Source organism: Rutidosis leptorrhynchoides, chromosome 3 (genome assembly GCF_046630445.1).
Source record: "Rutidosis leptorrhynchoides isolate AG116_Rl617_1_P2 chromosome 3, CSIRO_AGI_Rlap_v1, whole genome shotgun sequence".
Classification (NCBI taxonomy): Eukaryota; Viridiplantae; Streptophyta; class Magnoliopsida; order Asterales; family Asteraceae; genus Rutidosis; species Rutidosis leptorrhynchoides.
The window spans coordinates 659,899,636-659,917,804 of NC_092335.1; the positions used below are offsets into that span (position 1 = coordinate 659,899,636).

At 34.8% G+C, this 18,169-nt stretch overlaps 2 protein-coding genes across 2 annotated transcripts; both read left to right on the forward strand.

The window, feature by feature from the left end:
* Positions 1–3,174: 3,174 nt before the first annotated feature.
* On the forward strand, positions 3,175–7,283 carry LOC139902552 (uncharacterized). Its single transcript, XM_071885163.1, has 4 exons — positions 3,175–3,257; positions 3,303–4,790; positions 5,495–5,867; positions 6,057–7,283. The coding sequence occupies exons 1-4, from the start codon at positions 3,175–3,177 to the stop codon at positions 7,281–7,283; spliced, it is 3,171 nt and encodes a 1,056-aa protein (XP_071741264.1).
* Positions 7,284–16,792: 9,509 nt separating this feature from the next.
* On the forward strand, positions 16,793–18,169 carry LOC139902553 (uncharacterized). The gene has a single exon (XM_071885164.1). It carries the CDS (start codon positions 16,793–16,795, stop codon positions 18,167–18,169), a length of 1,377 nt encoding a protein of 458 aa, XP_071741265.1.

The window sequence follows — 18,169 nt, forward strand, 5'->3', positions numbered from 1 at the left end:
AGCTTGAATAGGTTGCAAACATCATTGAAAATACGAAGATGCTCGTTAGCAACCTCACTATCCTTGCCATGAAATTGGCAATCAGAAGAAATCAAACTCAGAATTGAACTTGTGATTTGAAAAGGCTGAGTGATGTTTGGTTGAGTAACCGAATTGCCTTGGGCAGCTCGGGTGGCCTTCAGCTTTTCTGCCATAGTCTGAGGACGAGGTGGTTGATCAGCCATCTCTTCAGTATCAAAAGTATCAAATGAAACGTAAGAGTCTTCTTCTTCGTGGATTTCAGGTGGTGTATCGGGCACCACAGTCTCAGCACTACTACCCAAATTAATTATATTATCACTTGAAGAAGCTGATGAATCCATTGTAGACTGTTTCTCTTGACATAACGCTCTAAATAACTCTCTTTCAGGTTCGTCAAATGGTTGAAGAATAGGAGAATTAGAAGAACGCGTATGTGGCATGCACTACCTGTTATCTGCGAAATCACAACTAACAACTGATTAAATGCACCGATTCAACTGAGAATAAATGAAAAGTAATAATAAACTATAATTAAAACTAAACTAAGAACAATTAGATAACAATCTTAGTTTTTGACACAACTGTCCCCGGCAGTGGCGCCAAAAACTTGATGTGTAAAATCGTGTCTATAATTTATAATAGAAAATACCGGTTTAAAGATTACTACACACTAACGGACAGTGTACCCGATTGTGCAATAGTATAAAGTTGGTAAATCCGAAATCGTTCCAAGGACAGTTTAAAAGTGAGAATTAAGATTGCAACTAATAGAAATAAACTAAGTTAATCTATTAAAATTGAAAGTACGAGATAATGGGTTTTGTGGCTATTTAACGATTAGCCAAATCAAGATTTGATTTGAAAATAAAAACAATATTTTTGAATTTTAGATTTATAAAAAGTAAAACAAGAAAGCAATTAAGATAGTTTGATATCAAATAGAATGAAAATGCTCGTCTAGACCTTTTACCCTCGGAATTGGATATTTTTATACTTTAGCCCGATTTAAGACTTAATACATGCAAATTACTCGGTCGACTCGCTAAGAGTTCTCTTTAGCAAGTACTCAAACTTGAATTACTAGATGTAGGGTTCCCTGGCACCTAAGACCTTTTCGTTTGTGACTAATTAATTAACTAGATCAAAGATTTGAATAACAATTGTCTTTGCGTTCGCTCTACACACTTCACCCCTATATCGTCTAACCGTTTAAACTTAATTTACCCCCATGGTCTGGTTTAGCAAACAATCAATTAAGACAAATCAATTGTAAACTAGTGTATTAAATCAACAAGAGTTCTCTTTATCAAACAAATACACTAAACAATCAAGTTTATAAAGTTAAACATCAATAAGAATTGATCTTTTATTCAAACTATTGAAATAAACATGCATGAGTTCATAAACGAAAATTCATAACATCCAAAACCTCAGTTATTAATCTAGACAAGCATTGAAAACTTAGCCAACAATCATGGCTGAAAACAAAATCATAAATAAACAATTAAGATAATTCATTATGTTTGATAAGAATTAAACCTAGTTGAAATCGTGATCTTGAACGATAGACGAATCGAAACGCGTTTCCGGAATGATTGAGTTGATTGAATGATGTTGGGATTCCCCAAAAGTCACCCCAAAGCTGCTGAAATTCGTCTGGATAAAAGATGATAAAAAGTTAGGGTTTAAATTCCCTTTTATAGCTCCAAAAACCGTCATCAGTATCGACCTGCGCCGCGGCCCCATTAGCCGCGCCGCAGCTTAAGACATGCCAAGACTCCCTCTCTTATCAATATGCTCGACCTTCAAAAACTGTTATAACCCGCACCGCGGGCCTTCTAGCCGCGCCGCGGCTTAATACATACACATGATTCTTCTCTTCTTTTTTACAATACTCGCACGAAATCAACATTAAACATCAAATTCAGGCAACGATGATAGGATAACATAAATTATACCTCAAAATGATCCAACAATCGAACAAATAATCTTCTTGGCACTCGAATCCCAAATCTCTCAAATGTCTTCCAAAATACTCCAATTCGTATCCAAACGGACCCAATAATGATCGATATTACGAGAGAAATCATAGATGAAATGCGCAATATCAATTACATAAACTAAAAATACTATACATAAAAATAAATAAAATTCCTAAATGATGGTATTTTCTCGTTTGTGTTATCACTCACGAATCCATCATCACTACTCACGTAATGTATTTCTTCTGAAATACTCTTAGTATACAACTCGATTCTTGTCGAGCGTATTATTGATTTTTCGAGTATTTCGGCCCATTTATCATCGTCTTTAAGAAACCCGAATACCTCCGACTCTTCATCCTGTTACAATACATAAGGCATACATATACACATTTAATGTTAGTAGGTAGTCGGTACAATTAATGTAGTTAGTTGAAACGGTGCAATTAATGTAGTTAGTTGGGGTGCATTTATTGGGCAGACAGGTCTTGTATCTTGGGTCTATATATATCCTCGTTGTATGTTGTAAATATGAATCAATGAAGTGAGATGAGATTACAGAGAGTTTAGATGTTTATAGATATTAAATTTCATGGTATCAGAGCGTACATATGAGTGTTTTGAGTCTGGTCTGTGAGTCACCACCACCACCATAACCACCCGTAGGCCAACCCGCAGCCATCACTTCTGTCTCCAAAATTGAAACATTTCGAAGTCACTTTTAGATCTCACCACCCCCGCCAAACATCCCAGAAGGTCCCGAATTGTATTTCTGAAAAAAACGGAAAACTTCCGACAGCCGTTAGGCACCCCACGCGTCGCCTATCACCACCAGTTGCCGCCACTCGCCGGCGCGTGAGGGCGCGTGGATCTCTCTCCACCGCTGGTTTTCTTTTCCTATCGTCAGTCTCGTGATTCCGATTACTCTTTTCTGGAGTATAACTCCGATTGCTAGTTGAAGAGAAAAAAAAAGGAAAAAAAAAAGGAGTCGATTGCTATTTCATGTCTAGTTCTCTTTTATATCCACTTGGTAGTGGAGTCAGATATCTACCAAACATCTTGTCTAGTTCTCTTTTATATCCATTTGGTAGTGGAGTCAAACATCTTAAACTTCTTTTTATCCGTATTTTTTATTTTAAGCTATATTTTAATTTAATTTTATTAAAAAAAAATGAGTGATGAAAAGAAAATAGATGGTAATTTAAGCGAGACTATTCCTATTGCAGCTCGATTAACCGACAATAAACTTAATGGGTCTAACTTCTTTGAATAGAGTAAGACAATCCGTGTATATCTTAGGAGCATGGGAAAAGATTTTCATCTTACTTCCGAACTTCCTAAAGATGATACACGAGATCTATGGCTACAAAATGATGTCAGACTCTTTATTCAAATTATGAATTCTATTGAATCTTCGGTTACTTCTTTGGTAAATCATTGTGAATATGTCAAAGAGCTTATGGAGTATCTCGATTTTCTATATTCTGGAAAGAGCAATATCTCTAGAATATTTAATGTGTGCAAATCTTTTCATCGTGGTGAACAACACGATCGATCTTTAATGGCTTATGTTATGGAATTTAAGAAAATATATGAGGAGTTTAATTTTGTGATGCCTTTGAGTGCTGATATTAAAACTATGCAGACACAACGGGAGCAAATAGCGGTCATGAGCTTTCTAACTGGTTTACGACCAGAACATGATGCTATTAAGTCCCAATTTTTGAACGAGTCTACAATTCCCTCTCTTCAAGAAACGTTTGCTCGTGTCCTCCGTCACGAGGATGTTAAAACACCTCAAGGTTCTGAGCACAACACTGCTCTTGTCAGTCGTGGAGGATTTAAAGGAGGAGGGAGGTCTCGTGGAGGCTATCGAGGAAGTTATCGAGGAAGTTCAAGAGGAGGCCATATTGATAGAATAACGGAAGAACCCACTAATTCTAGTGTGGAGTGTTTTTATTGTCATGAACTTGGACATACTAAACGATATTGCAAGAAATTGCAAACTCAAATTATGAGGAATAATCTCTCAGCACATGATGTATCTTCCTCCACAGTCACTATCTCTGCCAACGAGCATGCTGAATATACACGATTGAAAGAATCTACGAAACCTACTACTTCAACTGTTGCCTTTGTCGAAACAGGTAATGACACGTGTCTCTTATCATCAGCCTCCAAATGGTTCATTGATTCTGGTGCCTCAGATCATATGACAGGTAATAACCATCTTTACTCTGACTTTATTACCCACTCATCTTATGTCACAATTGCAAATGGTACCACCTCTCCTGTTCTTGGATCCGGCACTATCAACCTCACTCCATCTATATCTTTATCATCCGTTTTATGTCTACCCAATTTCTCATTTAACCTGCTATCCGTCAGCAAACTTACTCGTGACTTAAATTGTGTAGCCTTACTGTTTCCTGACTCTTGTATCTTTCAGGATCTCTCGACGAAACAGATTATTGGTAAAGGACGGGAATCTGATGGACTTTACATACTTGAAACTACAACAAAAATTCCACGGTCATTAGTATGCTCAAAGTCATCCTCTCCTCTTATGATGCATTGTCGGTTAGTTCATCCTTCTTTACAGAATTTGAAGAAACTATGTTATGAGTTTTCCGGTTTATCCTCTTTATATTGTGAGTCTTGTCAGTTTGCTAAGCATCAGCGAGTCCACTTAAGTCCTAGAGTCAATAAGCGGGTTGCGTCTCCATTTGAATTAGTACATTCTGATGTTTGGGGTCCGTGTTCTGTGACATCAAAATCTGGTTTTAAGTATTTTGTTACTTTTATCGATGACTACTCTCGTGTTACATAGCTTTATTTAATGAAAAGTCGCTCTGAAGTGTTTACTCATTTTTGTTCCTTTGTTGCCGAAGTAAAAACACAATTTCATACTTCTGTTCTAACTCTGAGAAGTGATAACGAAAAAGAATTTCTCTCAGAGTCATTTAAATCATATATGCTTCAAGAAGGTATCCTGCATGAGTCATCATGTGTTGATACACCAACACAAAATGGGGTTGCGGAACAAAAAAATAGACACCTTCTTGAGGTGGCCCGAACACTATTATTTCAAATGAATGTTCCAATTGAGCCTAAGATATTTGGTAGCACTTGTTTTGTTCGAGACACCCAACCTCACCTAACCAAATTAGATCCTAAATCTATTAAGTGTGTCTTTCTAGGATACTCTCGTCTTTAGAAAGGGTATAGATGCTTTTCACCAACTCTCCAACGTTATGTTGTTTCCAGAGACGTCACATTTCAAGAAGAATTACCATTCTTTCCCACAACAATTTCTCGCAATCATAAGGAGAGTGATGACTTATTGAGATATAGCATGAAAGTACCCACACCAGATCCCACACCAGATCCCGCACCAGATCCTGCACCAGATCCCGCACCAGTCCCCATACCAGATCCCACACCAGAGCCACACCATCAGAACAAACTGACCATTTTCAATATATATACAGTCGATGTCCCCGTGCTACATCAGTTCCTGCTCCTGAGCCATATTCATCGTCGATAGATCCTCCCGGTGAGTCACCGAGTAATGTTTCTATTGATATTCATGATACTCAATCTTCCAATTCTGATTCTGATATACCGATTGCTCTTCGAAAAGGTAAACGTAAGTGTACTTATCCTATTGCTTCCTTTGTCTCTTATGATAAATTGTCCGTCTCTTCTCGTGCTTTTGTTGTCATTTTAGACTCTGTCTCCATTCCGAAAACTGTTGGTGAAGCTTTGGCTCATTCTGGATGGCGTGCTGCTATGATTGAGGAAATGAATGCACTCGATCATAATGGCACTTGGGCATTAGTTAACTTACCTATTTCTAAAAAGGCAATTGGTTGTAAGTAGGTCTTCACGGTAAAGGTTAATCCTGATGGTTCTTTGGCACGATTGAAAGCTCGTTTAGTTGCTAAGGGATATCCTCAAACATATGGGGTGGATTATTCTGAGACCTTTTCTCCTGTTTCTAAACTCACATCTATCAGATTATTCATTTTTTTAGCTGCTACATATCAATAGACACTTCACCAACTTGATGTGAAGAATGCATTTTTACATAGAGATTTGCAAGAAGAAGTCTATATGGAACAACCACCTGGGTTTGTTGCTCAGGGGGAGTCTGGTAAAGTATGCAAATTACGAAAAGCAATTTACGGTTTGAAGCAATCTCCTCGTGCCTGGTTCAGAAAATTCAATGAGGTAGTTAGAAACTTTGGCCTAAGAAGAAGTGCATATGATCACTCCGTATTCTTCGCTTCATCAAACTCTGGGTGCATCTTGCTTGTTGTTTATGTGGATGACATTGTAATTACTGGGAGCGATAAAGGAGGAATTCACAGGTTAAAAACATTCTTAAGTACTCAATTTCAAACGAAGGACCTTGGTCCTTTGAAATATTTTCTCGGTATTGAAGTCTCTCGAAATAAAAGAGGTATTTTCTTATCTCAAAGAAAGTATTGTCTTGATGTGCTCAGTGATTCTGGGATAATTAACCCAAAAACTTGTGAAACACCAATGATACCTAGTGTAAAGTTAAAACCTGATGAAGGAGAACTTCTTATGAACACAGAAAAATATAGAAGGATTGTCGGCAAATTAAATTATCTTACACTCACCCGTCCTGATATTGCTTTCCCAGTGAGTGTTGTTAGTCAGTTCTTGTCATCTCCGAGAACCTCATATTGGGATGTTGTCGCTCACATCTTAAAGTACTTAAAGGGTACACCTGGTCGTGGTCTTTTATACCAGAATCATGGTCATCACACTATCGAGGGATTTTCTGATGCTGATTATAATGGTGATCCTGCAACTAAACGGTCTACAACTGGTTATTGTGTCTTCGTTGGAGGAAATCTTGTATCTTGGAAAAGTAAGAAACAAAATGTGGTATCTCGTTCAAGTGCGGAATCCGAGTATCGAGCCATGGCCCAGTCAACTTGTGAACTTATTTGGGTTCGTAACCTTCTTAGCGAGATTGGTTTTGCTCAGTCCGAACCAATGAATTTGTGGTGTGATAACAAAGCAGCCATTCATATTGCAAGCAACCCCGTCTTCCATGAAAGGACCAAACATATTGAAGTTGACTGTCATTTTACTCGAGAAAAGTTAGAAGAAGGAATTATTCAAACACCTCATATCAAAAGTAATGAACAGTTGGCTGACTTATTCACCAAAGCATTACCTAGAAGTTGCATCCGTCAATTTTGTGACAAGTTGAGCATGATCAATATCTATGCTCCAGCTTGAGGGGGAGTGTTACAATACATAAGGCATACATATACACATTTAATGTTAGTAGGTAGTCGGTACAATTAATGTAGTTAGTTGAAACGGTGCAATTAATGTAGTTAGTTGGGGTGCATTTATTGGGCAGACAGGTCTTGTATCTTGGGTCTATATATATCCTCGTTGTATGTTGTAAATATGAATCAATGAAGTGAGATGAGATTACAGAGAGTTTAGATGTTTATAGATATTAAATTTCACCAATACAAAAACTTGGATACCTCGTAATCAACGTTTCGTCAGTAACAACAACGTCCAACGTATGTTTCCCACAAGCATAGTGTTCCTTCATATCGTCGGTATAACACCCACCGAAATGAACGTCGAAAGTAACAATGTTAGTAAACATGATGGTTCTGGAAGTGTATAGAAATATGAGAGTGAATATGTATAGAAATAAGAGAGTGAATGTGTATAGAAATGTGAAATAGTTTAAACTTTAAAGTGTTTATATAAGTGTAAAAAATTAAATAAAAAGGTAAAATGTAATATTATTTAACTTTTAAGAAAGTTTTAAAATCAACGGAAACCTCATCCATTTCATAGTCGGATAGCCGAGGCTAACTCACCGACGCCGAAGTGTCATTGCAAGAGTTGTCCCCGCCGTTGATTGCTTTTAACGTTGGTGACTTCGAACGACACCTTGAGCTCGTAGTGTAGACAATAGCATCTTAGATCAAACGTTATACCTAATCTAGAGGCTGAAGACGCTAGATTGGATTTACCCGAATAAGATGAACGCTTTCGGAATCGAAGAATCAAACCTCTAGGAGATTAGATCGATGCCTAAGGTTGCTATTCGGTTGGGGTTGTGTTTGTGACGATAGCAGACACTAGAGAGACGGCTAGATTGATTAGAATGTCTAACCTAACCATGTAAGCTGTCATCTCTATTTATACTAGTCTGCAGTGACCATCGGGCGATGGTCTATGACCATAGGCCGATGGTCCTCGTCCCTCGTCCGATGGTGCCTTCCATCTGAGTTGCCAACCAACAACTCAAAACTCATTCTAAGAAATTGGTTTAACAAGATAAACATTTATACGTAATAACCAACAATCAAAAGTAATTGTTCATACAAGAAATGACTGAAATAACTAAGGATTACTGTACTAACACGTAGTTTTTTTTCTCTCGGATAAACTCTTAAAGACACTCGACATATACAAATATATATACTCCGTAATTCGGATTGTAGTTGGCGTCTCTAATACATTTGGCAAGAGTGGCAAATGTTTTAATTTTCTTATATCATGTAAAACTACAAAATAAATCATATTTAATCGTATTTTCAATTTACAGCGCTAACAATATTACATTGGATTCTGTTTTTCTTTTTCATAACTAAAATTGATTTTGAGATCTCACGTAAATACTTTAAAAATAAACGTCACTTAAAATACCAAAATTATAACTAATATAATTATGCTGATTATTATTTACATAGTAAAGACTTTGAGTACATTACTAAAAAAATAATAATAATAATGTTAAAAGTTATGATCATAAAAGCTGTAGATGCGTTTATATAGTGGAATAAGACAGGTCGGCGGCGCCGGCGGACCTTTGTTTGTTTTGGCACTATTTTAATTGCTTTCGTGTCCCATTGTCTCCTCGACGCCGGCACTAAATATTACACTTCACCTCCCTAAGATTTCTCCATGTTCACACTATGTGCCAAGATGTTTTTTCTGTGTAATCATTTATGACAAATATAACCTTGTTGGAAGTGGATACTATACGGAGTATTTCCTAAACAGGGTTTATAATAGATAAAACTAGTTTTCGAACCCTCGCTTCACGCCGGGGGTTCGGTTTAGTTTGTAAAATTATTTCGTGGCTAACGATAATGTCGTTGAAGCGCAACTCGAGTCGAACTAAAAGGTATAACGCGTCAAAGATTTAAATGTTATTTTAAATTAACAATATATGTGCATCTCCGCGTTTCGCTATGGAATTGTTGACTTTTAAAAATTTAACGCAATTAAGTCGTTATCTTAAATTAGTACTTCGTATGATTTAAGAGTAGAAGATTTACTGAGATATATTCAAAAAATCACTAAATAATCAAAAAATAATAATAAGACCAATATGACTTTGTTGTTAATAGATGAAAATAGTTACAGAGCCTGCGAGTGAAAAATCAACATGTATGAAAAGTACCACAAATATTTAGCGTTTTTTAAGAAGCGTTCGTTTTGCGTATAGTTAGTGAGATTGTGTTCGTAAAATTATTTCTAGCTTAACGACGGTGTCGGGAAAATTTAACTCGTTGCGAGCGAGAAGATATGACTCGTTGAATATGTGGGTGGAGTTTGTTTAAGATTTTTTATGAAAATGTTGAGGTGACACTTTAACCCCCTGTTTTGGGGTTCGATTAAAGTGCGGGGGGCTTTTTTTGTTGAAATGGAATGTAGTTAAAGTAAAAAATAAAAAAAAGTGAAAAGACGAAAATGCCCTCGGTACTATTCATAAGTTTTGTCTAATATAGTAGATAACTAGTGTACGAACCCTCGCTTTGCGCCGGGGGTTCAGTTTTCAATGTATTTTATTGCGTTTAGTTTGTAAAATTATTTCATGGCTAACGATGATGTAGTTGAAGCGCAAATCGAGTCGAACTAAAAGGTATAACCCGTGAAAGATTTAAATGTTATTTTAAATTAACAATATATGTGCATCTCCGCGTTTCGCTATGGAATTGTCGACTTTTAAAAATTTAACCCAAAATCAACGTGTATGAAAAGTACCCCAAATATTTATCGTTTTTTAAAAAGCGTCCGTTTTGCGTATAGCTAGTGACGTTGTGTTCCTAAAATTATTTCGAGTTTAACGATGGTGTCAGAAAAATTTGACTCGTTGCGAGCGAGAAGATATGGCCCGTTGAATATTTGAGTGTAGTTTATTTAAGATTTTTTATGAAAATGGTAATTTGACACTTTGCCCCCTGTATGAGGGGTCGATTTGCTTTTTTGAAGAAAATGTGGGGGGTTTTGTTGTGCAAATGAAATTTAGTTAAGTTAAAAAAAAAAGAAGGAAAAGGCAAAAATGTCTTTGGTCACTATTTATTACCCCTCTCTCTTTTAGATATAGGTATAATATAATATAATTTAGTAATAGTAATTACACTCATAGTCCTCGTAATTTGTCATGAATTGCGTGAGTAGCTTAACTATTTTTTAGACTTAGCTAGTCCATTTATTTGTTTTTTTTGATAGTCCAGTTATTAACTCAGCATTAACGTTATTATTATTATTATTATTATTATTATTATTATTATTATTATTATTATTATTATTACCTTTTACTGATGATTCTTTTACTGTTACTATTTACTATTTACTATATACTATTATTACTATTACTATACTCTAATATTATTATATTATTATTATTAATATTTGTATTGCTATTATCAATATTAATGCTATTACTATTTCCGTTGACTATTATTTACTACCACTATTATTAAAATTATTATGTTTATACATTTATGTATGTATATGCTTGTATATGTGTATTCATTATTATGTTTATACATTTATGTATGTATATGCATGTATATGTGTATTCATGTTTTTATAGGTGTTTATATATGCTTATCGTTTACTGTAGTTGTCCATTTTTTTTTTCAACCGTTGGCTGGAGTACAGCTCTAGTTAGTCGACAACAAGCGTTGATTTATTGACGACTTGACTGACTCCTAGAGCTTAAAGTAAATTTCATGCAGGATTTAAAACCCATGAAAATTTGATTTTACCATTTTCATGGCGTCTCTATTTTATTTTATTTTATTTTATTTTTTTTTCAATTTTATTTAATTTCTTTGTTTAATTTAATTTTTTAATTCTATTTTATTTCTTAAAATAAAAATTTTCTACTTTTTGGTCGGAGGTCCACTCAGAAGCAATCTCTCTATCCGTTAGAGGAAGGATTGTCTACATCTCACCTCCCCATACACCACCGATGTGGTATTGGCTTTGTTGTTGTTGTTGTTGTTGTTGTTGTTGTTGTTGTTGTTGTTGTTGTTGTTGTCGTCCATACTCATCTCATCTTCATCTTTAACAAAATTTATAAACCGAACTTTCAATTACCAACTTAAAGTCAAACACCACTAATCCAATAATTAACATGATCGTTCCTTTTACAACAATTAATGTATCAATGAATTAAAATCGAATTATAGTTTACCTTTTACATTAAGTTACGGACTATTAGTGGCGATTTCAGAATTATAACCTAATGTGGTCCTCAAATTTTTTCACTAATAGATATATTTGAATTTTATTTTAGTTGTAGTTTAATTTCAAAAAACCTACAAATTCGAAAAATATAAGTAGTCCGAGTAGTTAAATTTGGTGGTATACTATACAATTTATAACAAAAAACTATAAATTCAAAAATATATGGAGTCCTGTAGTTAAATTTAGTGTTGTCATATACAATTTAAAAAGTATTTTTTACTAAAAATTTCGAACTGGTGGTGTCTTGTAATCCCACAGACTTGTTACTAAACTCACCACTGCAGACTGTGAGCAAAAAATATGATCATTTTTTTGAACGGCAATATTGACATCGGATGCTCTCATTTGTCACTCACACACGCGTAAAAAGGAAACCCAATTCGCAACGATGTTGACTGCATCATTTAATCATCCATTATATTATATACTAGTCCGGTTCGGCCCGCGCGATGCGGCGAGAAATTTCGGCCTGCATATTCATATTTAACATAGCGTTGTGTACGTACAGAGGGGATAACGGTTCATGTGTTAAGACTCGTTTTAGATGGCGATGTTCTTAGCGTTTTTGAAAAAGTGTCTGTTTCGAGTGTAGTTAGTCTCGTTTTATTCGTAAAATTATTTCAAGGTTAATGGTGATAGCGGTGAAATTTAACTAGCGTCGAGTACGTAGATAATGGCCGGCAAAGTTTATGGTGGGTGATGTTTTTTGATTTAAATAAAAAATTAAAATTTATAATTTGTACCCCTAAGAAAGTGTTAAAGTTGAATTGTTTGGGGTTAGGTGAAATTATATGGTGTGAAAGCAAAAGGTGAGAGGACATTCTTTTGGCCTAGAACGACATTGAAGCCCGCCTATTTTTTGGCCTTAAACTACATTGAAGATTTGAAGACCACCTCTTTTAGTATATATAGTATTAATTACTCCAAAAGGCTGTTAAAACCTAATATCATGTTCAAACATTTATTTTGTCCGTAAAAAATGTAAGTACGGACAAACTACTAAAGATTATTGTTTAGGTAGTTATAAAGATTAGGGTTAATCAAGGATGAAGATTAGTTTTCATGTAGTTACAAAGATAATCAGTGTTTCAAATGAGTGATGGAATTTAACAAGTTCATAAAACATGTTCTTATAGTTAACATAATTACAAAACCAATTTGTAGTAGTGTTAAAGCAAGCGGAAGCAAAATGATAAGTTTATGTTATATGTTTAGCCATTAAGTTAAATTTCATGTTAATATCAAGTCTAGAATATATACTTACATATAAGAACAAGAGGAGAAGATATATATACCTCCTCAAGCTAGTTGAGGGTTGTTTTCAAGTTGCAAGATGATGATGAAGATGATGAACTATAGAGCTTCTAACTTGAAGCCTCAAGCAAGTAATACCCACAAGCAATAACCCCAACACCTTTGTAGTTAGTTAGGATTTAATTGACACTAGATATGAGCTTGTAAAAACAAAATTTAGAACACCCTTTTGACCAAAAAAGGCCACGGCATTCAGCTCAATTTTGAGCAGATTTTGTGCAGTTTTTTAGCTCTCTTTTGATATGTTTGAATGCATGTGTGTGTGGAATACTAAGTCTCTTGGTCTTAGTTAAGCATGAGTAGCAAGTATTAAACAAATGCATGCTTATTCTAACTCCCATGTCACTCACATTCTAACTCCCATGTCACTCACATTGCTATGATATAATATACTTTTATAAAAAAAAAACTGATTTTACAAAATCAGTTTTTATAAAACTTGATTTCATAAAATACATTTTATAAACTTGTATATTATTTGTTATGTATATTTTATAAAACCAATTTTATAAAATGTATCATAACTTAATTAATTATTTAACCTATAAATAATTAAATCCTTGTTATATAAGTTGTTCCATAACTTATATAAACATATCAAATAATATTATTTAAGAAACCTTTTCCTTAAAATTCAAGTGTCGCGTATTTAATCAATGATCCAATCGTTAAGATCAAATATAAATAAGGTGTCGGTAAGCTTGTTATTGGGTATGACCCGACTTGGATCAAAACATATTAGCCACATTAATTTAATATGTCTCTCGGGCATACGAAATACCTTCAATGAGAAATCAAGGACGAAGGTGAAGATGAATTAATTGATAATATTTTAACTAAATGTAGAATCACGATGTTTAAGTTGAAAATAAGATTTTTAAGGGGTTTTTTACAATTTATAGGCTAGTTAAGAACAAAATTAGGTGGTTATATCACTGAGGTGTGAAGAAAACAAAGAAGAAAAAGTCATAGTTGTTAGTGAAATAAAAAGAAAATAACATGTTAAATGACAAAAATATCATCACCTAAGGGAATAGTTTTAACAATCAATTAAATACGGAACTATTCACGAAATAAATGCAAAATAATGGACTAACCAAGTAAAAAAAAGTTGAATTATCCACACAATTTATGACAAACCATAAGAACTATTAGTGTAATTTTGTCTATAAAGTATAAAAATGAAAATGATAGAGTAGAAATTTACTATAGAGTACTACTCCAATAAATATAATGGGGTTATTCGTAACTATAGTTTTGGCATTTAACTGACAAATCTATAAAATTTGAACTCACCTTCACAGAGTCAAATTAGGTAAAACTTTTTATTCTCAAAAGACTGGGTTTGTTTGAACCAAATTATAATAGGGGGATTGGCTCAAATACACTTTTTAAAAAAAAATTCGTTCAAAATATATATATTTTTTTTTAAAAAATGTCTTTTTACATCATTAGGTTGACCAACAATATGGTCGACCACCCCTTTACTTGGTCGACCACCTCATTTTTCAAGGTAGTCGACCAAACTTCAATCAGAGCATGGTCGACTACCATCTAAACATGGTCGACTATCACCTCAATTGGCTATGGTCGACCACAAAGCAAAAAAACAATGCGGGCGACCAATGAGTTGGTCGACTTCCCTGGATTCAGGTTTCACGCATCCCGAAATCTGCAAAATCCGTGCAAGTCTATTAACATTTTTTAGTGACACTTTTTCAAAAATATTTAAAAAAGTGTATTTTAAAAAAGTGTGACACTTTTTAAATTTTTTTAAAAGTGTATTTTGAAAAAGTGTGACACTTTTTAAATTTTTGAAAAAGTGAATTTTGAAAAAGTGTGACTTTTTAAATTTTTGAAAAAGTGAATTTTGAGTGTCACTAAAAAGTGTTAATAAACTTGCACGGATTTTGCAGATTTCGGGATGCGTGAAACCTGAATCCAGGGAAGTCGACCAACTCATTAGTCGCCCGAATTGTTTTTTTTGCTTTGTGGTCGACCATAGTCAATTGAGGTGGTAGTCGACCATGTTTACATTGTAGTCGACCATGCTCTGATTGAAGTTTGGTCGACCACCTTGAAAAATGAGGTGGTCGACCAAGTAAAGGGGTGGTCGACCATATTGTTGGTAGACCTAATGGTGTAAAAAGACAATTTTTTAAAAAAAAAAATGTATTTTGAACGAAAATTTTTTAAAAAAGTGTATTTTAACGAATATCCGATTATAATAATGCCGTATTTACTACAATTATAGTATCATCATATCAATATAGTTGGTATTGTTTAATTTATTGTCTATTTAGTATTGTTTGAATGAGTATAATATTTTTTACGTGGTGATGATTATTTATTCATGTTTTTGCTTAATCAATTATATTTTCATGCATTAAGTTCTCATATTGTACAATTACTAAATGCATGACAAGTGGTAAAAACGATCACTACTTTTAAGGCAATTTTCGAATAACAATTCTCGTGATTATCTGACATTGTTTGATTTATCAAGATTGAAGGTTTTTTTAGTAGACTACCTTTCACAAGATTTGTTTAAGTCTTTAATTTTATATTTATGAACATCAGTTCGGAATCAATTAGAGTGGCTAAACCATCCACACGTTCATCTTCCGTAGTCAGTGGCGATTTTAGAATGCAACTTCAATGGGGTCCAAAAAAAATTTTCAGTACCAATTATATTTATATGTTATTTTAGTAGTTGTTTACTTTCAAAAAACAATAAGTTCGGAAAATATATTGGGTTGGAGTAGTTAAATATAGTGATGTCTTATACAAGTTAAAGGAAAAAATATAAATTTGAAAAAGATATGGGGTCCTCCAGTTAAATTTAGTGGTATCCTAAACAATTTACAGAGTATTTTCTACTAATAATTTTTAAACTAGCGGTGTCCTGTAACTCCAAGGGACACTATATAAACTCCCCACTGCTCGCAGTTGCATAACTCGCCTCCAACTGCTACATAGGAGGAAACGTAGCCCAATTCGAAGGCATGGGCGGTAAACACCCCCCCCCCCTCTCTCTCTCTTCCTCTCCCCTCCCCCATTGCCCCGTGATGTAATGTGCGAAAGACACCCTTTGGTGGAATTCAAGGGTTAAGGGGCAACCTTGTGTGCAATGTTGCACTCCACGGGAGTCGAACTCCCGACCTCTCGCTAAGAGTGTCAGACCATTACCACATTAGCTACAACATAAGGTTAGAATTTTATGTTTCGGATTGTAATCCTTCGGTGATTATTCGCAATGCTTAACAAGTTTGTATTTTATCTTTAGGTTTCTATGGACAAGCAAAGCATTTCGATTTGTATGCTTGTTCTCTGTTCTTGTACTGTTTACGGAATCGTTGTTTAATATATTCATTTCTTTTCCGAAAAAAATAGTATTGATGGAATTTAATTACTTACTCATATATTATAAAAGCTTATTTATAAAATTTATGTAAATGTAATGTTACTACTCCATTTCTACATAGTTTTGTGACAGCAGCTAAAGTAAAATGGCCCAAACTGTAACTGTCGTCCTGTTTAAAACCTTTTTAGTTGTTATAGCTGCAACAAATAGGCTATGATAACGAGATGTGAAATCCTTAAAAGGCTTCAACCTTGTGCACATACAAATTGTCCAAATTGACCCTATCTATAAATCTATAAAACAAAAACAAATTAAGGACTCATTTAGTCATTTTCAAAAAGATTCCAGAGTTGTTTTATGCAGGGCAAAGATCTCTGCCACCACCTTTGTACTACGATTTTCCTCTCATTCTTTTGTGTAAAAAGACATATATACCCTCTATGAACAAACACACTTTCTTTCACTCTATCTATTTAAGCGTATTTACACTTAAATTTTTAAAAATAATAAATAAATACCATTTCAATTCTCTCAAACATTTCATCTTCCAATGGCTGAAATTTCATACAATCTCATTTTCTTTATTTCATTGCTAATGAGTACACTCACTACCACCGACTCACAACCGAGTCTTAACTCGGTTGAACAGGAATCAGTCTACAAAATACTTGACTCACTCAACTCGGACATTTCTTGGCGGTCACTCTTCCCGGATGACCTTTGTTCCTCCGCCCCACACGGTGTCGTTTGCGGGTACACCACTTTACCAACTGAAACCGACCCGGGAACCGTCAACATTCTCGAACTCAATTTCGGGTACGTTTCCGATCACAACCCGAATCCTCCTTGTAACTCGAACTCCACTATACCCGACCCGTTTATATTTTCTTCGTTTCCTTATCTTCGTAAGCTTTTCTTCTATAACTGTTTTACTCAACGGCCCGTTTCGTTACAAGCGTTTTCTCAATTCGGGTCGGGTCTAGAAGAGCTAGTTTTTATAGATAACCCGAGCTTATTCGGGTCGTTGACTGAAGTCAACGGGGATGTTAAATATTTAAAAAGGTTGGTTATCACCGGAACTAATGTTTCCGGTGAAATCCCAGATGGGTTTTGTGACTTACAGAATCTTGAAGAGCTTACATTATGCCGGAATAATTTCTCCGGGAAGCTACCGGAAAATTTGTCGAATCTTAAGACACTCAAGATTCTTGATGTTAGTCAAAATGGGTTCGTGGGTAATATTCCGGCGTCCATCGGATACTTGACGGAATTGATAAAATTGGATTTGGGTAAGAATCAATTTTCCGGGGAGTTTCCGGCGAGTATGAAGGGGTTAAAAAGTTTGGAGCTTTTGGATCTGAGTCATAACAATTTTTCAAGAAATGGGATACCTTTGTTTTTGTCAGAATTGAGTAAATTGAAAGGTCTGTATCTGAGTGGAAATGATTTAGGAGGGGTGATTCCTGTCATTTGGGGAAAGTTGAAGGGGTTAAATGGAATTGGGTTTTCAGGGTTAGGGCTTGTTGGTGATATTCCATCTTCAATTGGGCTGTTTTTGGTTAATTTGAGTTATCTAGGTCTTGATAACAATAAGTTAACAGGGAAAGTGCCTATTGAATTTGAAAGATTGACAAACTTGAATGAGCTGAATTTGAAGAACAACAATCTGAGTGGGAGGATTTCATTTTCTGCTAAATTTGTTTCAAGAGTTGGAAAGAAGTTAAGGTTAGATGGGAACAATGGATTATGTGCTGATGAAAGGGTAATTAGGTCATTTCATAAGGTTAATGGGAATTTGGGTAAGTTGAAGGTGTGTGATATGGTTGAAAATTCCAAATCTGCCCTTCTTCATGTTAGTAGTTCAAGTTCAACTGGTCATAAAGTGGGACATATAGTAGTAGTGATGTTTGTTTGGTTGTTAATTTAG